The sequence below is a fragment of the Pongo abelii genome, chromosome 2 (genome assembly GCF_028885655.2).
Source record: "Pongo abelii isolate AG06213 chromosome 2, NHGRI_mPonAbe1-v2.0_pri, whole genome shotgun sequence".
In the NCBI taxonomy this organism is placed as follows: Eukaryota; Metazoa; Chordata; class Mammalia; order Primates; family Hominidae; genus Pongo; species Pongo abelii.
This window is the reverse complement of record NC_085928.1, coordinates 203,614,467-203,638,374: the sequence shown is the minus strand read 5'-3', so window position 1 is coordinate 203,638,374 and position 23,908 is coordinate 203,614,467. Positions and strand designations below refer to the sequence as shown.

General features: G+C 40.1%; 2 protein-coding genes across 13 annotated transcripts in view; one reads left to right on the top strand and one right to left on the bottom strand.

Moving 5' to 3' along the window:
• OPA1 (OPA1 mitochondrial dynamin like GTPase) overlaps window positions 1–1,516 on the bottom strand; it is a 101,978-nt gene extending 100,462 nt beyond the window's left edge. For 10 of the 12 annotated variants that reach the window (XM_024244044.3, XM_024244047.3, XM_054550284.2 and 7 more), the window contains exon 1: window positions 1,275–1,405. In XM_024244044.3, the coding sequence (XP_024099812.2) occupies window positions 1,275–1,306 (32 nt within the window). In that variant the 5' untranslated portion in view covers window positions 1,307–1,405. 12 annotated transcript variants of the gene reach the window in all.
• A 20-nt stretch (window positions 1,517–1,536) lies between these two features.
• The window catches only part of ATP13A4 (ATPase 13A4), a 203,815-nt gene continuing 181,443 nt past the window's right edge, over window positions 1,537–23,908 (top strand). The window contains exons 1-2 of the mRNA XM_024244544.3: window positions 1,537–1,663; window positions 12,318–12,517. The gene's annotated coding sequence lies outside the window, so the exon portion shown is untranslated. The remainder of the gene's footprint in view (window positions 1,664–12,317; window positions 12,518–23,908) is intronic.

The window sequence follows — 23,908 nt, the reverse complement described above, 5'->3', positions numbered from 1 at the left end:
AAATTGGGCTGGGCGCTGTGGCTCAAGGCTGTAATCCCAGCACTTTGGGAAGTCGAGGATGGTGGATCACATGAGGTCAGGAGTTCGAGACCAGCCTGGTCAAAATGGTGAAACCCCCTCTCTACTAAAAATACAAAAATTAGCTAGGCGTGCTGGCGCGTGCCTGTAATTCCAGCTACTCCGGAGGCGGAGACAGGAGAATTGCTTGAACCTGGGAGGCGGAGGTTGCAGTGAGCCGAGATGGCGCCACTGCACTCCAGCCTGGACGACAGAGCAAGACTCCGTCTCAAAACAAAACAAAAACAAACTAACAAATGCATTCCATTCCTTATAAACACGATAAATTATCTACACCACTTAAAAAGGTCTGGAAAAAATTCAAAACAAGTGCTTAGAAGTTAATTCAGGAAAACCACGTTTTTCCAATTTTGCTTGATGCATATTACTTCCTATCAAATGCCTGCAACAATGAGCTAAGCTTGAAAGTATCTAATGATACTAGAACAAAATTTCCTATAAAATCCAATTTAATCTCATTACAATGCATATAGTAACGCACAGAAATGAAAAGATTTCTATGATTTTCTATTTAGAATTAAACCACCCCAGGGCAACGATGATTGAGATAGAAAGGTGGTGCCACGTTCACCACCTTGCATCAGAAAGTAAAGTCTCTCTCCCTAAACACAGAAAAAAGCTGCTATTGAAAGGGCATCTCGAATCACCATCTCTGACACCGTATGCGTCATTGCTCTAGTTCTGACTCCTATCAGCGGGCTAGGGAAAGAGACGGACGCCCCTTTACCCGATAGAAGAGCCCAGGTACCTGAAGATGCAAGGTACACATGGCGTGGAGATGGAAGAAAAAGACACCGAGAGTTAGAAGAAATGTGGAGAGAGGTGACTCATGGACAGAGTCAAACCTGGCAGGGAGAGGACAGACAAAAAGGCAAAAAAGGCAACCAGAGACAGACAGAACGCTGAAGACACATGTAAAGGGCAGAGACAAAAGGACAATAGAGACGGGCCAAGATTGAGAGGCGTCCAGAATTTTCGGGTTGGGTAGGGCTAGAGAAAAGGGCCAGTATTGAAGCCGGCTCCGAACGTAAGCCCAGCCAGGGCTCCTGTCATTCTGGGTCCTCAAGAACATCTGGGAATTCTCCAGCTGCCCTCGGCCTGGCCTGAGAATCATCTGCACATTTTTGGAGATGGAGCTAAGCCCCACTCTCAAGAGGCCCCAGAATTAACGGGGCCAGATTAGAGCCTGCACTTACCAGGCCACAGCGGCCCGACGTAGTCGCCACATCCCGCCGGCGGGGAGGTCACGCAGGCGCCGAGATGGCCACGCGGGAGCCCCCGTGTGAGCCCCAGCCCGGCTCCCGGTCCAGGAATGACCCAGGAAGAGGCCCTCAGCAGCAAGGGCACAGAGCCGCGGCCGAGGCCTTCCCAATGGCGCATGGACTTCCGCAAGAGCCTGACAGGCACCCGTACTCAGTCCGTCACGGAAACAACCACTTCACCCTTTCTAGGCGGGCAGCACGAACGGTCCGCGGATGACCAGCGCATGCGCACAATGCATCGGGCACGGACTGGCGCAATCCATCGCCTCTCACGGGGCCCCGCCCTCTTGCTTCCGATTTGGAATTCGGAATTAGCCTTGCAGGTTAGAGATTTGGCCAGGGGAGGGAGCGAGAGTTGGGCGGGGACGGGAAGGGCTAAAGGCGTGGAATGAGAATTGATGAATGCTCACCGGGAGCCATGAATTTATTAAGAGTTGGATATTGAGGGAGCACCAAGGAAACTAGAGAGTGCAAGGTGAAATACAGTAATAGAGTACTACAAACTAATGCTTGCACATTTGCCTACCTTCTTTCTTGGGCATCTTTGTTTGAAAGCACTTTCACATCCTTAGGGCAATCATGGGAGATGAGAAGCAGGAGGAAGAGTCATGGATAGGCTAAGTCCCTTAGAATCTCTGAGGATCAGATGGGAAAGGGACTTAAATCAGTTAGGCCAGTAACGGGTTTGGAATAAGCTTGTGTGGTTTATAAAAGGCGTCAAAATGATTTGTTCATTAACTGTTTCTTCCGGATTTTAAGCCCACCAGTTTGTTGAAATGGTCCTCGTCAAGGCCTCCACCAGCTCCCTGTTGTTTGTGGCCAGTGAGCCTGCCACAGCATTCAGCTCAGATGCCTAGTGCTGAGCACTCCTTCAACTACTTTTTCTCTTGGCTCTCTGGACATCACATTCTCCTTTTTCCCCGGAGCTGCTGCTCCCAGGCTTCTTTGATGGCTCCCCTCTCAAATTTCTCAATGTTGGACAGGCCCAGATCTCAGCCATCTTGAGCTCCTCTCCTCCATCACTTTAAATACTCCTTTCCCCTTCCAACACAAACCTTTTATGTTTCGTAAGGAAACTAGGGCCCATAAAAGGCATGTGGGCTGTGAACGGTTATGAAGCCAATTTTTAGGGACTAAAATAAAAGGGTCCTGTGCATCCTCTTTACTTCAGGGACCTTTCACCTCCTCCCCACTACCCGCCCCCCACCCATGCCACACACATACACAAATACACGGAGCATAAAGACAATTCCTTTTCCCTTAATTGTCAGAGTCATAAGTCTGGACCCATGCACTCACAATACTACCAAGTGTAGACCTAGCCATTGATAGTAAACTTCCCAAATGCAGGACTCTTGGAATTTTCTTTATTTATTGTGGTGACTGTTTCAATGGCAGATCCAGAGAGCAACTTGCTGTACCAACCTGTGCAAACTGTAGATCTTCCTGGGATTGTAGGGTTGTACAAAAAGTGTCTTTGTAATCATTACTTCCTTGTTATTTTAGAAAATAAAATAAGAGAAACCAAGAGACTTTAACAACAACAACAAAAAAGAAAAATTAGGGATAAAAGACTTTAACCATAAAAAAAGGAGAAACTAACCACCATCACCATTTATATATGGTTATCATATGTTTTATGAAGCCCTTGTTTTGCAGTTCTACTTCTAGGCATTTATCCTGTGGAATCATTCCCACGTATGCAAAGATGTATGCATGATGATGTTTATTTCTGCACTGTGTGAAATAGGAAAAGATTGGAATCAGTATAAATGTCCATGTATAGGAACTAGACACATAAATTACATCCGTACTAGCCATGGAAACCTATGCTTTAGGTCTGTATGTCCTGATAAGGAATGATCTCCCATATATACATAGTATTGCCGTGAAAAAAGGGCAAACTGTTGTATAATAATAAACTGCCACCATTGGACCAAATTCAGCCCACAGACCTGTTTTGTTTGGCTTGGACAGTGTTGGCCTATCCAGTGTTTTAAAAATAACACTACATTTGGGCTGGGCACGGCGGCTCATGCCTGTAATCCCAACACTTTGGGAGGCCGAGGAAGGCAGATCACGAGGTCAGGAGTTTGAGACCAGCCTGGCCAATATGGTGAAACCCTGTCTCTACTAAAAATAAAAAAATTAGCCAGCTACTCGGAGGCTGAGGCAGAAAAATCACTTGAACCCAGGAGGCAGAGGTTGCAGTGAGCTGAGATCGTGCCACTGCACTCCAGCCTGAGCGACAGAGCGAGACTCCGTCTCAAAAACAAACAAACAAAAAAACCCTACATTTGTTGCTAAATAAAAATCAACAAATTTCACATTTAAAAAAATCATATAAAAATATCAGGATGCCCAACAACATCAACCTTCAATTCTTATATACAAAAAATGTCTTGGAACCAGGAGCCAAGTAGTAGTTTTATCCTTCAGGCACTCATGTCATCTCTGGTAGTTCACACTCCATCTTTCTGAAATTGAACACATCAATTACTGTTTATCATGAAGCTTGTGCTTCTACTTTTCTTAGTAAAAATTAAGAGGAAAAACAACTACTACTTATATTGAAACTGCCTTGGCAAAATTATGACAAGAGGAACCTGACATAGTTGACTCCATCTTGCTTCTGACCTCCAAGCTGTCCTTGGTCATTCCTGGACTTAAGCCAAATGAACTTTGGGGAGGAATGTAGTTTATAGTTTAACTTGAAAGAAAAGATTATAATAGTCCCTTCTTAAAGCTAACTACCTCGTTGCTCAGGGACCAAAAACCACCTTTGTAAGAAAGGCCAAGAGAATAGGATCATGAGAGGGGCCTGAACTGTGCTAAGATGTAGGTATGGTTTCTATAGTCCCTTACTGCTCAGGAATCAATGTGGCCAGAGGTCACAAGATTTATGACTTCCCCAATTGCTCCTATAGATAACATCATTACTATAGAATCTAAGACTTTTTTTGCGATATCTTTTGGACTCAACCCATCGAGAATTATGACTCATGACTCAAGTGATCCTGTGGCCCCACCCAGAGGTGGACTCAGCACACAAGGAATGTTTTCCTATTATTTCATCCCCAACCAATCAGCAGCACCCATTCCCTACCCCTTGCCCACTAAATTGTCCATAAAAACCTCTAACCTCAGAGCCTTCAGAAAGATTGATTTGAGTGACAACTCCAGTTCTCCTGCATATAGGCTGGCCTTGAATCAGTTAAACTCTTTTTCTACTGCAATGCCATGGTCTCAGTGAAATGATTTTGTCTGTGCAGTGAGCAGGAAGAACCTGTTGGATGATTACAATATCAAAAGTGAGAGAAAATGAAGGACTGAGAGGGTCAGCCATTTCCAGAACAATGAGAAAGAGCTTTTTTTTTTTTTTTTTTTTGGCAAAAGAACACAAGTATGCAAGTAAAATTATATGATGTTGAAAGAATACAATTTAATATGACATTATACAACAGACGCACTTGCATTACTCATTTATGTTACATGCCTAACCCACGAAAATATTTGAGTTGATAAACCCTAGTGAAGGGCAGAGTCAAGGAAGGACTTGGAGATAGTGGGTCATGAGTGGGAGGGAGGCTTACATTTATTGTAAACCCTTTTATACTCTGAACTTGTGTATGAATTACCTGTAAAAACATGTTAAAAATATTTTTCTGATCCAGAAGTCATGAAATAATTTTACTACTTTAAACTAAATTTTCCAGTTCAGCTAGGAATTGAGCAATTCACCAGGTAAAACTCAAAATATTTACCTTAACAGGAAAAGGGGCCCTTTCAGAATTATCCAATGAATCAGAAATTTTCAGAAAGGAAGGTAATGAGAGATGTTAATGGAAATGGAAATGTTTAAAATTGATTTCATAAGTTTTATATGTAAATTTTTACATAAACGCTTTTGCAAAGTTGTTCCTGGGAGATCTCCAAGTTCCTTAACACTGTACTCTTTGTGGTTTCCTGGAGAAGCCAACAATTAGCTGAAGTCACACACGTTTGCACCATCATCATTATCAAACTCTCCCCAGCCCTCAGAAAAGCATGTTATAATCCTTATTAACAAACATTTACAGTCACTTCCTATGAACCCTAGTCGAGGATATAAATACATACATACATATATATATTTGGTTTTTGTTTGTTTGTTTTTTTGAGACAGAGTCTCGCTTTGTCGCCCAGGCTGGAGCGCAGTGGCACAATCTCGGCTCACTGTAACTTCCACCTCCCAGGTTCAAGTGATTCTCCTGCCTCAGTCTCCTGAGTAGTTGGGATTACAGGTGCATGCCACCACACCTGGCTAAGTTTTTGTATTTTAGTAGAGACGGGGTTTCACCATTTTGGCCAGGCTGGTTTCAAACTCCTGACCTCAAGTAACCCGCCTGCCTCAGCCTTCCAAAGTGCTAGGATTACAGGCATCAGCCACCGTGCCCGTCCTGAGGATATATTTTTTTAAAAAGAATAAACCACAGTTCCTACCCTCAACTAACCACGGTTTGGTTAGGAAGACAGACATACATAAAAGGTAAACGTTAATGTGAGGTAGTACAAGCTGAGGACCAAGTAAATGGGTAGCAACAGTTACTACCCACAGAGGCAGACTATAGTGTCATAAAGTGGGCTCAAAAAAGATAATCCTGGAGAAACATAAAAGGATGAATTTGTAAAGAGGGAAACTGAGGGTCAGGAAGACTGGTTAGGGGGCTGTTGAGAAAGTCAAGTGTGAGGGCCCTTAACCAAAGCCTGGCAATGGGAAGAAGTGAGAGATTCTTTGAAAGGATACTTCGGAGTATTTAAAACAATGAAAAGCTAAATGAAGAAATTAGGAAGAGGAATCAAAAGATAATGGGGTTCAAGCCAAAGTCAATGGACATTATTAGTGACAGTCACAAATATAGAAAAGCTGATCACAAGGGGATGACAATGCTGGCTTTGGAATGATGATTGGTGCTGAAGTGTGAATGGGTTATTCAGGTGGCAGTTAGAAATCAAGCTTTGGAGTTCCACAGGGAGATGAGGCTTGCAATACAGATTTGAGAGTTGTCTTTATAAAGGTGAAGCTTTGGGTCACATTAACCTTTGTGAAACTGTGCAAGAACTTGAAATTGTTTCTTAATGATTAAATCCACATTATTTTATAATGTTTGTTTATTTATTTATTTTGAGACAGCGTCTTGCTCTGTTTCCCAGGCTAGAGTGCAGTGGTGTGATCATGGCTCACTGCAGCCTCGAACTCGTGGGCTCAAGTGGTCTGCCCTTTTCAGCCTCCTAAGTAGATGGGACTGCAGACGTATGTCACCATGCCTGGCTAATTTTTTAATATATATATATATATTTTTTCAGACACTGGGTCTCCTACGTTGCCCAGACTGGTCTTGAACTCCTGGGCTCCAGAGATCCTCTTGCCTCCGCCTCCCAAACTGCTGGGATTATGGATTTAAGCCATATTTTTGGGATTATGGCATAAGCCATAACTTTTATAATTTTTATACTTTTTGTATATTATGGCTTATATTTTTAAGACTAAATATATTAGATTCAGTGCAATAATGCAAGAACAAGAAATGTAAGGCATAACATTTTCAGCTGATGTGACTGATTACATACAAAATCCTAAGAAATTAATAAAAAGCAAACACCAGAAGTAGTGAATTAAGGAGGGCCTCAGAGTACAAACCCAATGTAAGCAAATTGTGTTTCTATATACTTGCAAAAACACCTGTGCAGATATCAGATCTTAATCCTTGGAACTTGTGAATGTTACCTTACTTGGAAAAAGGGTCTTTGCAGATGTGATTAAGTGAAGGATATTGAAATGGGGAGATTATACTAGATTATCTAGGTAGGCCCTAAATGCCATCCAATATATTCTTATGAGAGGGAGATTTTCACACACATATTCAGAGCAGAAGGCAATGTGAAGACAGAGGCAGAGTTTGGAGTGATGCAGGCGTAAGCCAAGGAATGCTGGTAGCCACCAGAAGATGGAATAAGCAAACAAGGACTTCTCCTTTAGAGCCTCCAGCAGGAATGCAGCCCTGCTAGCACCTTGGTTTTAGCCCAGTGATACAGATTAAAGACTTCTGATCTTCAGATTGTGAAAAGAATACATTTCTGTGGTTTTTAACCCACCCAGTTTGAGGTCACTTGTTACAGCAGCCATTGGAAACTAATATCACCTGGAAATTAAATGAAAAAAATGTCATTCACAATAGCATTAAAAAACCATAATATAATTAGCCATAAATTTTCCAAAGATGTGCAAAACCTCAACACAGAAAACCACAAAACATTGCTGAAAGAAATTGAAGACTGTAATAAATGGAGAGATATACTGTGTTCATGGAATAGAAGACTCAGTATTTTTAAGATATCAATTTCCCCCAAATTAGTCTATATACTCAATCCATTTACAACACAATCCCAGCAGACACTTATTATAGAAATTAACAAAATATTCTAAAATTTGTATAGAAATGCAAAGAGCTCAGATTGATGCCAGAGCATTTATAAACCTACCCTACTTCAATGCTTATCATAAAACAATTGTTATCAAGACTATATGGCATTGGCATAAGGCCAAATAGATAAATGGACCAGAATAAAGGGTTCAGAAATAGGTCTCTATTTCTGCAGTTAATTGGCTTTTGACAAAATCACCAACCCAATTCAACAGTGAAAGAAGCCTTTTTAATGAATGGTGCTGGAACAACTGGATATCCCTATAGAAAATGTATACTATACACATACTACACACAAAATTTAGTATAAATTTATACCATACACTAAATTAGTAAGCATGCACAAAAATTGTATAAACTGGGACATAGCCCTAAATGTACAAGTAAAAACTATGAAGCTTATTGAAGAAAATACAGTATCATTGCAAAGAGGAATAGGCAAAGATTTCTTATGTCACAGAAGGTAACACCATAAAATTAAAAAAAAATCATTAATTGGACTTTATCAAACTAAAATACTCCTGCTCACCAAATAACACCAATGATAAGACAAATAGGCAAACCTCAAATTGGAAGAAAATATTTTTAGAACGTATATCTGACAAAGGATTTATATTCAGGATATATAGGAAATTCTTATAATTCAGTACTAAGATGAACAATCCATTTAAAAATGGGCAAAAATGCAGACATTGCACAAAGGAAGATATGTGTGTGTGTATATGTGTGTGTATGTGTGTGTGTGTGTGTGTATGTGTGCGTGTATGTGTATGTGTGTGGGGGTGTGTGTGTGTATGTGTGTATACATATACAGATATATATATATTTTATATATATATTTGGCCAAAGAACACAAAGTGCTCAATGTTATTAGTCATCAGAGAAATGAAAATTTTGTCGAGGATGTGGGGCAACCAGAACTGTCAGTAACTGATGGTAGGAATGTAAAATGGCACAACCACTTTGGAAATATATTTGGCATTTTCTTATAAAGTTAAATATACACTTCCCCTTTGGTCCAACCATTCCACTTGCAGGGATTTATCTAGGAGAAGTAAAAACATGTGTTCATGGAAAGTCTTGTACAAACATATTCATAGCGACTTTTTCATGGTAATTGAAAACTGGAGCCAAATGAAATGTGCAGCAGTGAGAAAATGAAAGGAAATGTACACAATGAAATACTCCTCAATAACAAACAGAATGACTTGCTGATACATGTACAACACGAGTGAATCTAACAGACGCGCTGAACTCAAAAAAGAATGTACCATATAAACATTTAGGGGTGTCCAATTTTTTGGCTTCCCTGGGGCACATTGGAAGAAGAATTGTCTTGCCACACATAAAATAAACTAATGATAGCTGATGAGCTAAAAAAAAAATTGCAAAAAACCCACAAACAAACCTGATAATGTTTTTTGTTTTGTTTTTGTTGTTGTTGTTGTTTTCTTTTGAGACAGAGTTTTGCTCTTGTTGCCCAGGCTGGAGTGCAATGACGCGATCTCAGCTCACGGCAACAACCTCTGCCCCCTGGGTTCAAGTGATTCTCCTGCCTTGGCCTCCTGAGTAGCTGGGATTATAGGTGCCTGCCACCACACCCAGCTGATTTTTTGTATTTTTAGTAGAGATGACGTTTCACCATGTTGATCAGTCTGGTCTTAAACTCCTGACCTCAAGTGAGCCATGCACCTTTGCCTCCCAAAGTTCTGGGATTACAGGCGTGAGCCACCGTGCCTGGTCAAAAGTGATAATGTTTTAGAAACAGTAACAAAGTTTGCGAATGTATGTTCAGCTGCATTCAAAGCCATCCTGGGCCACATGCAGCCTGCAGGCTGCAGGATGGACAAGCTTGATTTAGAGCATCCATTTATATGATGCTCTAGACCAGGAAAAATAGATATGGAGAGTGGGGAGGAACATTGGGGAACTTTCTAGAAACATGGAAACATTCCATATCATGATAGGAGTCTCAGTTACATGAACACATCCATTTGTCAAAATGTATAGCGAAGATTTGTTCATTTAAAATTTTAGATTTGTATATGTATATTTTGCATTAAAAAGCTATGAAGAATGATTACATGAGGAGGATGGGAAGTGGGTAGAGGTTAGATGAAGCAAGAATCACAAAATGTTAATAACCATGGAAGCTGGCCAGTAGGTATATGAGAGTTCATTATACTTTTCTGTTCACTTTGCATGTATTGAAAGTTTACATTAAACATTTTAAAATGTATCTTTTTTTGGTAAAAAAAAAAGATACAAAGAAACATACAGAAGAAAAATGAAATGCACTCAACAGAAGGCAGCCTCATTAGTATAGAGATGAGGAGCAGAAAATGAGCATAACAGGCAAAGAGCCTTGTGTGCTGTGTAGAATTTATTCCAGCTTGTATTCGTTTCCTATTGCTGCTGTAACAAATAACCCCAAATTAGTGGCTTAAAACAGAACAAATTTATTATCTTATAGTTCTGAAGGTCAGAAATAAGAAATGGGTCTCTAGGGAAGAATCCTTTTTTATTTTTCCTTTTCCAGTTTTGAGAGGCCGCCCACATTTCTTTGCTTGTGGCTCATGTCTATCTTCAAAGCCAGCAGTGACTGGTCAAATCTTTCTAACACCACATCACTCCAATGCTAACCCTTCCGCCTCCACTTTCCACATGTAAGCATCCGTGTAATTTGATCTGCCTACCTAGATAATCAAGGATAATCTTCCTATTCTAGGGTCAACTGGTCAGCAAACTTAATTACCCTTTGCCACCTGCACAGCTTCTGATTAGGATTCAGACTTCTTTGTGGGAAGCGTTATTCTGTGTACTACACAGCTCCAGTGAAATTATTTTAATGATTTCTTTCTGATATGGAGTGTGTGAGTGTGATGGGTTGGGGAAAGGGGAGGAAAGAACCAGTTTATCCAGCCACACCTGGAACTAGCTATAGTTTTAAAATTGTACTTCTCATCTTATTTAGAAATCCTCTATATTTATCATTTTTTAAAAAAACAATTTTTATAGCTTTTGTGCAATCTACTGCATGTCACAAATTTTGTTTTGTTTTGCAGTGACACTTTTGCCTTTTCTTGCTTTTTAAGTAGTTTTAAGGATTTATTCTTGAATTATAAAACTCAAAATATTTCCTTTACTTATTTTTATTGCTTTCTGTGCTTGTATCTTAGAGGTCAAGCTTCTTTCATTATATTGAATATGCCAACTTATTGTCTGATTTTTTTTCTTGTCCCTGTAATAAATTCAGAGATACAATCTTCCTTCGGATCTTTCTATTATAAGAACTATTATGATTACATGCATTGTAAATACTGATTTAGTGTGTCAAGTACTAGGCTACTCCTCTACATATGAGATCTATTATTTGATACAATATTTTTTACAGCCATCATCTTTTTTTTTCTTGTCATCCTACTATTTATTTATTTATTTTATTTTATTTTTGTTTTTTGAGATGGAGTCTCACTCTCTCACCCAGGCTGGAGTGCAGTGGCATGATCTCGGCTCACTGCAACCTCCGCCTCCTGGGTTCAAGCGATTCTCCTACCTCAGCCTCCCGAGCAGCTGGGATTACAGGCGCCCGCCACCACTCCCAGCTAATTTTTGTATTTTTAGTAGAGACGGGGTTTCACCATGTTGGCCAGGCTGGTCTCAAACTCCTGATCTCAAGTGATCTGCCTGCCTTGGCCTCCCAAAGTGCTAGGATTATAGGCTTGAGCCACCGCACCCAGCCCCTTCTTTATTTTTATGTGGTAAAGTACGTATTGACCGTAACTATGCCCTTCAATTCTGCTCCATAGTGATTATTCCTTTATGGTTCTGGCTAGAGGGTTTTCATTGTTATACATATATATTTTATATATATAATATATACATATATTATTAATATATACTTATAAGTATATACATGTATATATTATATGTACATACATATATAAAAGTATACATATGGCCGGGTGCGGTGGCTCAAGCCTGTAATCCCAACACTTTGGGAGGCTGAGGCGGGTGCATCGCAAGGTCAGGAGATGGAGAACATCTTGGCCAACATGGTAAAACCCCATCTCTACCAAAAATACAAAAATTAGCTGGGCGTAGTGGTGTGCGCCTGTAATCCCAGCTACTCTGGAGGCTGAGGCAGAAGAATCATTTGAACCCTGGAGGGGGAGGTTGCAGTGAGCTGAGATCGTGCCATTGCACTCCAGCCTAGGCCACAAGAGGAAAACTCCGTCAAAAAAAAGAGAAGAAAAGAAAAGAAAAGTATACATATGTAAGTATATATGTGTATATTTTATATATATATATTTATATATGTATATATATATATATGAAAGTCTTTTCAGGTATTTTAGTAATTAATTAGAAAATCTGCACCAGGGACTGCTAATCTAACATGTTATTGACTGAGAACATGTGACCCCATTGTCAGCATTCACACTGAAGCCTTGCTTCAGCTGTACCAACTGCTGAAGTGAGATGCATTCTCGGTTTATGTTATGTTTTCCAGACTTCTCTTTTCTGTCCTCATCGAAAAGACAGCCAGCGTTTGTAACCTTGCCTTGGGGATGTTAGCAGGAGAAATGCTGTCAATTCAAGGCTCTTCTGGTTTTATGAGAAAACCAGGTTTTGCTGGGAGGCCTGGAATAGAAGAGGGGGCCTTGGAGAAGCAAAACTGGGAGGAGAGACATTCCCAGAGATCAGGAAGAGGTAAGTGTTTTCCCTTAAGTGTCCCTTCCTAACACTCTCTTGAGAGGTCTCAGGCTCCTGAATAATTCCTGCCACCTAAACAGAATCAGATTCATCAGATTCAAAGGGATTAGGAATGCTAGGAATTTGGGGGACTTCAGAGACTACCTGTGACTACTAAGCATAAGGAACTATTTTCTAGGCACATGGTTATTATGTCCATTGCATTTGTATGGTGGAAACACTATACATATAATGAGGTGCTATTGCACGTCTCTTTCTAACTCTGCGTTCAGTGACATGTTGCTGGTATAGCTTGAAACTAGTCATGGTGGCAGTATTTCCACCATAGAAATCAGCACGCACTACAAATCAGGGCTTGATTTGTTTTTTGTTGATTGTCTATCCTTAAGAAAGTGATGGAAAAAAAAAAAACACTACAGATTAAATTTTAAAGTGTGTTCTGTCTGTGGTTTTACATTGTGAATAACATAGAGAATTGAGACAATATTCTTTTAGTATTTGAAAACTATTATCTAATTCAGTAAAGAAGTCTTGCACATCATCATTAATTTAAATTTTCCTAATGTACATTTTCATTGTTTTACTTTTCCCTTACTCACTAATGTATAGGAAAATACAACCCATATTCATGTCAGAGCTAAACTCATAGGTTAACAATGGGAGCAACTTCTTTGTTGAAATAGATAGGATTGATAGTAATGAAGCATTTATTCATAGTAAAATTTATAAGAAACTTATGCATATGAACACACCATTTTTGGAAGAGCCAGTTGTTAAACAATTACCCATACACCATTGTTTGAGTAGCACACCACTGCTTTTCTTCACTCTATTTCAACCTTCCCATCATTAAAAGCTTTTGCAATTTAGTTTTTTTTTTCTGTTTTGAAGTTTCTATGCCTCTTACAATTTATAATCTTTTAAGCCAATGTCATGTTCAAAATTGTACCTTCCCTTTCCTCCCCACTCCCCAGTTCTGAGGTTTTTCTCCCCCTACTTGCAGGTATTTTTTGCTCCACACTCTGGTTCATTTCCTCTTTGCTTCTGTTTTAGACTAAAAACATAATCCCTACCTTCATTCTATTCTGTAACTTGGCCTGTACAATAAAAAAATATATATACTAGGCTTTGGGTAATTCTGCATGGTGATTCTTCTTAGTAGTACGTATACTAGCTTGCTGGCATCCTCCTCTGTCAGAGTGAGTTGAATTGTGTGCCTTGTGGAAGGACCAGCTTCCCACATCTTTGCTGCTCATTGTCACAGGCTGTTGACAGTCTCCTTCCTCTCTCCTACTTTGTATGGTCCTAAGAATCCTTGGTGGTAGGAAGGGCTAAGATAAACCAAGTTGAGGCTATATCCTGCTACAACTGCTATAATCCTGGTCCGACTCACAACCACCACCAGGACAATGGGACTTACTATCTCCCAGTTTGGAGGCCCACCTAAACAGCAGTGGTGCTTGCATTTAGAGAAGGCAAAATTAATCCACTTTCAGTAGTCAATTTACCAGGGTATATCAGCAGGAGAGGTTGTAGGAATCCACAGATCTCAAGAAGCTCTTAATAAATAGATTGGATTCACATATTTATACAAAATAAACACACACGCTAGAACTTCTTCCTTTTTACTTTAACATATTCAGTTTGCCACTTTGTTCCTTAACTGAAATAAAATTTAGGGTGAGATTTAGACAAGCAGAAAGAATGGGGAAGAAATACTGGAAGGATATGTGTGGTAGATTTGAGGTTCAATGCCATTTTAGGCATGTCCTTCTGTATCATTCTATTACCATGATGTTATGATATTTGCTAATATGTGTATCTCATTATAAAATTAGTTAATGTATGGGTACTTCGAGTAGTGCTTGGCACATAGTGTGCATTCAATGATTGTATCAGTTGAGATAGAATGGGATATGCACTTGAGCTGGAGACTCAAGACCCAGGTTGTTCCCAGCTACACCATCTGAAACATGTGGCTTCCAAGGTCACTTTGGAGAGCACAGAGGATTGTCTGACATGATTTGTAAGGGCTGGCATAGAAATGACTTACTTCATTTCTCCCCACATCCTGTGGGCCAGAACCTAGTCATATGGCCAATTTAACCATAACTAAAACTGGGAACAATAGTGGAAAACACAGAGTGATGTTTAGACTGCCTAACTCTGCCACCAAAAGCACTACTTATAGTAAGAATGGGAATATATATATATATACACATTACAATACATATATATTCCTATTGCAGCAGGTTTGTTTCCAGAACACAGGTCTCATGAAAACTACCCCTAAAAGCCAAAATGGGAAAGAAAAAGACTCATATCAACATTGTCACCATTGGACACGTAGATTCGAGCAGGTCCACCACTACTGGCCATCCAATCTACACAAGTGGTAGCATCAAAAAAGAACCACTGAAAAATTTGAGAAGGAGACTGCTGAGATGGGAAAGGGTGTCTTCAACTATTCCTGGGTATTGGATAAACTGAATGCTGAGTGTGAATGTGATATTACTCACCATTGATACCTGCCTGTGGAAATTTGAGACCAGCAAATGACTACCACTGATGCCTCAGGCCACAAGGACTTTATCAAAAACATGATTACAGGGACATATCAGGTGGGCTGTGTTGTCCTGACTATTGCTGCTGGTGTTGGCAACTTTGAAGCTGGTATCTCCAAGAACAGACAGACCCGTGACCATGCCCTTCTGCCTTACACACAGGGTGTGAAAAAACTAGTTGTTGGTGTTAACAAAATGGATTCCACAGAGCCATCCTACAGCCAGAAGAGATAGGAGGAAATGATTAAGGAAATCAACACGTACATTAAGAAAACTGGCTACACCCAGCCACAATAGTATTTGTGTCAGTTTCTGGTTGGAGCGGGGAGAATGTGGAGGTCTAATGTCCAAGCATAGGAGAAGATGGGTGTCCAGCTCCCGTGGGGAGAAAGAGGGAGGGGAAGAGAGAGAGAGAGAGAGAGAGAGACAGAGGGTATTTTCCTTTCCTCTGCCTTTTTGTTCTATCCAGGAACTCGGTGACTGGATGGTGCCTGCCCACACTGGGTGAGGGCAGATCTCCCTTACTCAGTCACTGCTTCAAAAACCAGTCTCTTTCAGAAACATCCTCATGGATATACCCAGAAGTAATGCTTTACCAGCTGTCATGCTATCTCTTAATCCAGTCAAGTTGACACATAAAATGAACCACCACACTCTCTATAATGGGAGAATGACCTAATTTTATTTTTCCTACTGAGAGAACCACCACCAAAATGGCAGCAATTGCTTTCCAGAAACCAACTAAATGAAGGTGTAGAGTTAAAATTAAGTCTATTTAAATAAATGCAATATAGATAGCTATATAGATAGATGTAGATATATAGATATTTTTGAGATGGAGTCTCGCCCTGTTGCCCAGGCTAGAGTGCAATGGTGTGATCTCGGCTCACTGCAACCTCCACCTCCTCGGTTCAAGTAATGTTCCTGCCTCAGCCTCCCGAGTAGCTGGGATTACAGGCACACACCATCACATCCAGCTACTTTTTGTATTTTTAGTAGAGACAGGGTTTCACCATGTTGGCCAGGCTGGTCTCGAACTCCTGACCTCAAGTGATCCGCCCACCTCAGCCTCCCAAAGTGCTAGGATTACAGGAGTGAGCCACCACACCTGGCCCAAGAAATGCAATATTTGTTATGCACTTGAGTTTGCAGTCTGAAAGTTGAGAATTTACTCCATTAAAACATATTCTCTATTCAGAGAGAATGAAAGAGATTGAAGTGTTTTTGATTTTCAGAACTGTTTCATGGAAGTGTTAATAAAGCCTCACTGTTTGAAAGCACTGGAAGAAAAGGTTATCATGAGATGCAGTCTTCTGTATGTTACATTGCAACATAGAGATCTATTTGATAAAGGGTGGACTTGAAAATGAGTCCTACTTCATCAGCAAAGAAGTCACCAGAATGACTGTGCTCTTGCACTCACCTTCCCGGTGCCTCAGGATTACAGGTTTAGAGCTTCTAGTTCCACTATAGCACAGTGTAGACAATATGGTTTCCTAATAAAAAGTTTTCAGCAAAATGTAGTACAAATGCAATGTTAATTGTATACATTGTGTAATACAAATACAAAATACAATGTTCTATTTGTACTTTTATAAGTTCAGAGAAATGTATTCATTTTCTTTTTTTTTTTCTTTTTTTATTATTATTGTTATTATACTTTAGGCTCTATGGTACATGTGCGCAACGTGCAGGTAAGTTACATATGTATACATGTGCCATGCTGGTGCGCTGCACCCACCAACTCGTCATCTAGCATTAGGTATATCTCCCAATGCTATCCCTCCCCCCTCCCCCCACCCCACAACAGTCCCCGAAGTGTGACGTTCCCCTTCCTGTGTCCATGTGTTCTCATTGTTCAATTCCCACCTATGAGTGAGAATATGCGGTGTTTCGTTTTTTGTTCTTGCGATAGTTTACTGAGAATGATGATTTCCAATTTCATCCATGTCCCTACAAAGGACGTGATCTCATCATTTTTTGTGGCTGCATAGTATTCCATGGTGTATATGTCCCACATTTTCTTAATCCAGTCTATCATTGTTGGACATTTGGGTTGGTTCCAAGTCTTTGCTATTGTGAATAATGCCGCAATAAACATACGTGTGCATGTGTCTTTATAGCAGCATGATTTATAGTCCTTTGGGTATATACCCAGTAATGGGATGGCTGGGTCAAATGGAATTTCTAGTTCTAGATCCCTGAGGAATCGCCACACTGACTTCCACAATGGTTGAACTAGTTTACAGTCCCACCAACAGTGTAAAAGTGTTCCTATTTCTCCACATCCTCTCCAGCACCTGTTGTTTCCTGACTTTTGAATGATTGCCATTCTAACTGGTGTGAGATGGTATCTCATTGTGGTTTTGATTTGCATTTCTCTGATGGCCAGTGATGGTGAGCATTTTTTCATGTGTTTTTTGGCTGCATAAATGTCTTCTTTTGAGAAGTGTCTGTTCATATCCTTCGCCCACTTTTTGATGGGGTTGTTTGTTTTTTTCTTGTAAATTTGTTGGAGTTCATTGTAGATTCTGGATATTAGCACTTTGTCAGATGAGTAGGTTGCGAAAATTTTCTCCCATTTTGTAGGTTGCCTGTTCACTCTGATGGTAGTTTCCTTTGCTGTGCAGAAGCTCTTTAGTTTAATTAGATCCCATTTGTCAATTTTGGCTTTTGTTGCCATTGCTTTTGGTGTTTTAGACATGAAGTCCTTGCCCATGCCTATGTCCTGAATGGTATTGCCTAGGTTTTCTTCCAGGGTTTTTATGGTTTTAGGTCTAACATTTAAGTCTTTAATCCATCTTGAATTGATTTTTGTATAAGGTGTAAGGAAGGGATCCAGTTTCAGCTTTCTACATATGGCTAGCCAGTTTTCCCAGCACCATTTATTAAATAGGGAATCCTTTCCCCATTTCTTGTTTTTGTCAGGTTTGCCAAAGATCAGATAGTTGTAGATATGTGGCATTATTTCTGACGGCTCTGTTCTGTTCCATTGATCTATATCTCTGTTTTGGTACCAGTACCATGCTGTTTTGGTTACTGTAGCCTTGTAGTATAGTTTGAAGTCAGGTAGCGTGATGCCTCCAGCTTTGTTCTTTTGGCTTAGGATTGACTTGGCGATGCGGGCTCTTTTTTGGTTCCATATGAACTTTAAAGTAGTTTTTTCCAATTCTGTGAAGAAAGTCATTGGTAACTTGATGGGGATGGCATTGAATCTGTAAATTACCTTGGGAAGGATGGCCATTTTCATGATATTGATTCTTCCTACCCATGAACATGGAATGTTCTTCCATTTGTTTGTATCCTCTTTTATTTCCTTGAGCAGTGGTTTGTAGTTCTCCTTGAAGAGGTCCTTCACATCCCTTGTAAGTTGGATTCCTAGATATTTTATTCTCTTTGAAGCAATTGTGAATGGGAGTTCACTCATGATTTGGCTCTCTGTTTGTCTGTTATTGATGTATAAGAATGCTTGTGATTTTTGTACATTGATTTTGTATCCCGAGACTTTGCTGAAGTTGCTTATCAGCTTAAGGAGATTTTGGGCTGAGACAATGGGGTTTTCTAGATATACTATCATGTCATCTGCAAACAGGGACAATTTGACTTCCTCTTTTCCTAATTGAATACCCTTGATTTCCTTCTCTTGCCTAATTGCCCTGGCCAGAACTTCCAAAACTATGTTGAATAGAAGTGGTGAGAGAGGGCATCCCTGTCTTGTGCCAGTTTTCAAAGGGAATGCTTCCAGTTTTTGCCCATTCAGTATGATATTGGCTGTGGGTTTGTCATAAATAGCTCTCATTATTTTGAGATACGACCCATCAATACCTAATTTATTGAGAGTTTTTAGCATGAAGGTTGTTGAATTTTGTCAAAGGCCTTTTCTGCATCTATTGAGATAATCATGTGGTTTTTGACTTTGGTTCTGTTTATATGCTGGATTACATTTATTGATTTGCGTATATTGAACCAGCCTTGCATCCCAGGGATAAAGCCCACTTGATCATGGTGGATAAGCTTTTTGATGTGCTGCTGGATTCTGTTTGCCAGTATTTTATTGAGGATTTTTGCATCAATGTTCATCAAGGATATTGGTCTAAAATTCTCTTTTTCTGTTGTGTCTCTGCCAGGCTTTGGTATCAGGATGATGCTGGCCTCATAAAATGAGTTAGGGAGGATTCCCTCTTTTTCTATTGATTGGAATAGTTTCAGAAGGAATGGTACCAGCTCCTCCTTGTACCTCTGGTAGAATTCGGCTGTGAACCCATCTGGTCCTGGACTTTTTTTGGTTGGTAAGCTATTGATTATTGCCAGAATTTCAGCTCCTGTTATTGGTCTATTCAGAGATTCAACTTCTTCCTGGTTTAGTCTTGGGAGGGTGTATGTGTTGAGGAATTTATCCATTTCTTCTAGATTTTCTAGTTTATTTGCGTAGAGGTGTTTGTAATATTCTCTGATGGTAGTTTGTATTTCTGTGGGATCGGTGGTGATATCCCCTTTATCATTTTTTATTGCATCTATTTGATTCTTCTCTCTTTTTTTCTTTATTAATCTTGCTAGCGGTCTATCAATTTTGTTGATCTTTTCAAAAAACCAGCTCCTGGATTCATTTATTTTTTGAAGGGTTTTTTGTGTCTCTATTTCCTTCAGTTCTGCTCTGATTTTAGTTATTTCTTGCCTTCTGCTAGCTTTTAAATGTGTTTGCTCTTGCTTTTCTAGTTCTTTTAATTGTGATGTTAGGGTGTCAATTTTGGATCTTTCCTGCTTTCTCTTGTGGGCATTTAGTGCTATAAATTTCCCTCTACACACTGCTTTGAATGCATCCCAGAGATTCTGGTATGTTGTGTCTTGGCTCTCGTTGGTTTCAAAGAACATCTTTATTTCTGCCTTCATTTCGTTATGTACCCAGTAGTCATTCAGGAGCAGGTTGTTCAGTTTCCACGTAGTTGAGTGGTTTTGAGTGAGATTCTTAATCCTGAGTTCTAGCTTGATTGCACTGTGATCTGAGAGATAGTTTGTTATAATTTCTGTTCTTTTACATTTATTGAGGAGAGCTTTACTTCCAAGTATATGGTCAATTTTGGAATAGGTGTGGTGTGGTGCTGAAAAAAATGTATATTCTGTTGATTTGGGGTGGAGAGTTCTGTAGATGTCTATTAGGTCTGCTTGGTGCAGAGCTGAGTTCAATTCCTGGGTATCCCTGTTGATTTTCTGTTTCGTTGATCTGTCTAATGTTGACAGTGGGGTGTTAAAGTCTCCCATTATTAATGTGTGGGAGTCTAAGTCTCTTTGTAGGTCACTCAGGACTTGCTTTATGAATCTGGGTGCTCCTGTATTGGGTGCATATATATTTAGGATAGTTAGCTCTTCTTGTTGAATTAATCCCTTTACCATTATGTAATGGCCTTCTTTGTCTCTTTTGATCTTTGTTGGTTTAAAGTCTGTTTTATCAGAGACTAGGATTGCAACCCCTGCCTTTTTTTGTTTTCCATTTGCTTGGTAGATCTTCCTCCATCCTTTTATTTTGAGCCTATGTGTGTCTCTGCACGTGAGATGGGTTTCCTGAATACAGCACACTGATGGGTCTTGAGTCTTTATCCAATTTTCCAGTTTGTGTCTTTTAATTGGAGCATTTAGTCCATTTACATTTAAAGTTAATATTTTTATGTGTGAATCTGATCCTGTCATTATGATGTTAGCTGGTTATTTTGCTCGTTAGTTGATGCAGTCTCTTCCTAGTCTCGATGTTCTTTACATTTCGGTATGATTTTGCAGTGGCTGGTACCGGTTGTGCCTTTCCATGTTTAGCGCTTCCTTCAGGAGCTCTTTTAGGGCAGGCCTGGTGGTGACAAAATCTCTCAGCATTTGCTTGTCTGTAAAGTATTTTATTTCTCCTTCACTTATGAAGCTTAGTTTGGCAGGATATGAAATTCTGGGTTGAAAATTCTTTTCTTTAAGAATGTTGAGTATATACCCAGTAATGGGATGGCTGGGTCAAATGGAATTTCTAGTTCTAGATCCCTGAGGAATCGCCACACTGACTTCCACAAGGGTTGAACTAGTTTACAGTCCCACCAACAGTGTAAAAGTGTTCCTATTTCTCCACATCCTCTCCAGCACCTGTTGTTTCCTGACTTTTTAATGATTGCCATTCTAACTGGTGTGAGATGGTATCTCATTGTGGTTTTGATTTGCATTTCTCTGATGGCCAGTGATGGTGAGCATTTTTTCATGTGTTTTTTGGCTGCATAAATGTCTTCTTTTGAGAAGTGTCTGTTCATGTCCTTCGCCCACTTTTTGATGGGGTTGTTTGTTTTTTTCTTGTAAATTTGTTGGAGTTCATTGTAGATTCTGGATATTAGCCCTTTGTCAGACGAGTAGGTTGCGAAAATTTTCTCCCATTTTGTAGGTTGCCTGTTCACTCTGATGGTAGTTTCCTTTGCTGTGCAGAAGCTCTTTAGTTTAATTAGATCCCATTTGTCAATTTTGGCTTTTGTTGCCATTGCTTTTGGAGTTTTAGACATGAAGTCCTTGCCCATGCCTATGTCCTGAATGGTATTGCCTAGGTTTTCTTCTAGGGTTTTTATGGTTTTAGGTCTAACATTTAAGTCTTTAATCCATCTTGAATTAATTTTTGTATAAGGTGTAAGGAAGGGATCCAGTTTCAGCTTTCTACATATGGCTAGCCAGTTTTCCCAGCACCATTTATTAAATAGGGAATCCTTTCCCCATTTCTTGTTTTTGTCAGGTTTGTCAAAGATCAGATAGTTGTAGATATGTGGCGTTATTTCTGAGGGCTCTGTTCAAAGGACTATAAATCATGCTGCTATAAAGACACATGCACACGTATGTTTATTGCGGCATTATTCACAATAGCAAAGACTTGGAACCAACCCAAATGTCCAACAATGATAGACTGGATTAAGAAAATGTGGCACATATACACCATGGAATACTATGCAGCCATAAAAAATGATGAGTTCACGTCCTTTGTAGGGACATGGATGAAATTGGAAATCATCATTCTCAGTAAACCATCGCAAGAACAAAAAACCAAACACCGCATATTCTCACTCATAGGTGGGAATTGAACAATGAGAACACATGGACACAGGAAGGGGAACATCACACTTTGGGGACTGTTGTGGGGTGGGGGGAGGGGGGAGGGATAGCATTGGGAGATATACCTAATGCTAGATGACGAGTTGGTGGGTGCAGCGCACCAGCATGGCACATGTATACATATGTAACTTACCTGCACGTTGCGCACATGTACCATAGAGCCTAAAGTATAATAATAATAATAATAATAATAATAATAATAAATAAAAATAAAAAAATAAAAAAAAATAAAAAAAATAAAAAAAAACTCAAAAAAAAAAAAAAAAAAAAAAAAAAAAAAAGAATGTTGAATATTGGCCCCCACTCTCTTCTGGCTTGTAGGGTTTCTGCCGAGAGATCCGCTGTTAGTCTGATGGGCTTCCCTTTGATGGTAACCCGACCTTTCTCTCTGGCTGCCCTTAACATTTTTTCCTTCATTTCAACTTTGGTGAATCTGACAATTAATGTGTCTTGGAGTTGCTCTTCTCGAGGAGTATCTTTGTGGCATTCTCTGTATTTCCTGAATCTGAATGTTGGCCTGCCTTGCTAGATTGGGGAAGTTCTCCTGGATAATATCCTGCAGAGTGTTTTCCAACTTGTTTCCATTCTCCCCGTCACTTTCAGGTACACCAATCAGACGTAGATTTGGTCTTTTCACATAGTCCCACATTTCTTGGAGGCTTTGCTCGTTTCTTTTTATTCTTTTTTCTCTAAACTTCCCTTCTCGCTTCATTTCATTCATTTCATCTTCCAGGGCTGATACCCTTTCTTCCATTTGATTGCATCGGCTCCTGAGGCTTCTGCATTCTTCACGTAGTTCTCGAGCCTTGGTTTTCAGCTCCATCAGCTCCTTTAAGCACTTCTCTGTATTGGTTATTCTAGTTATACATTCTTCTAAATTTTTTTCAAAGTTTTCAACTTCTTTGCCTTTGGTTTGAATATCCTCCCATAGCTTGGAGTAATTTGATCGTCTGAAGCCTTCTTCTCTCAGCTCGTCAAAGTCATTCTCCGTCCAGCTTTGTTCCGTTGCTGGTGAGGAACTGCGTTCCTTTGGAGGAGGAGAGGTACTCTGCTTTTTAGACTTTCCAGTTTTTCTGCTGTGTTTTTTCCCCATCTTTGTGGTTTTATCTACCTTTGGTCTTTGATGATGGTGATGTACAGATGGGTTTTTGGTGTGGATGTCCTTTCTGTTAGTTTTCCTTCTAACAGACAGGACCCTCAGCTGCAGGTCTGTTGGAGTACCTGGCCGGCCGTGTGAGGTGTCAGTCTACCCCTGCTGGGGGGTGCCTCCCAGTTAGGCTGCTCGGGGGTCAGGGGTCAGGGACCCACTTGAGGAGGCAGTCAGCCCGTTCTCAGATCTCCAGCTGCGTGCTGGGAGAACCACTGCTCTCCTCAAAGCTCAGATGGAAATGCAGAAATCTCCCGTCTTCTGCGTCGCTCACGCTGGGAGCTGTAGACCGGAGCTGTTCCTATTCGGCCATCTTGGCTCCTCCCTATTTCTCGTATTCATTTTCTCAAGATCACAAAGTGGGTTGGTGGTATTATTAGGTGTTCTGTGAGTTTTGAGCTGGATTTTAAAGGACGAATGTGAGATTTAGATAAAGAAAAGGTGAAAAGGCATCTCAGAAGAAAGAATGGTGAGAATAAAGGTGCAGAAGAAAGAAAACCATTTGCCAAGTATTCTTAGGGCTCAATAAGCAAATCATTTGCCTGGATGAGTAGTGGG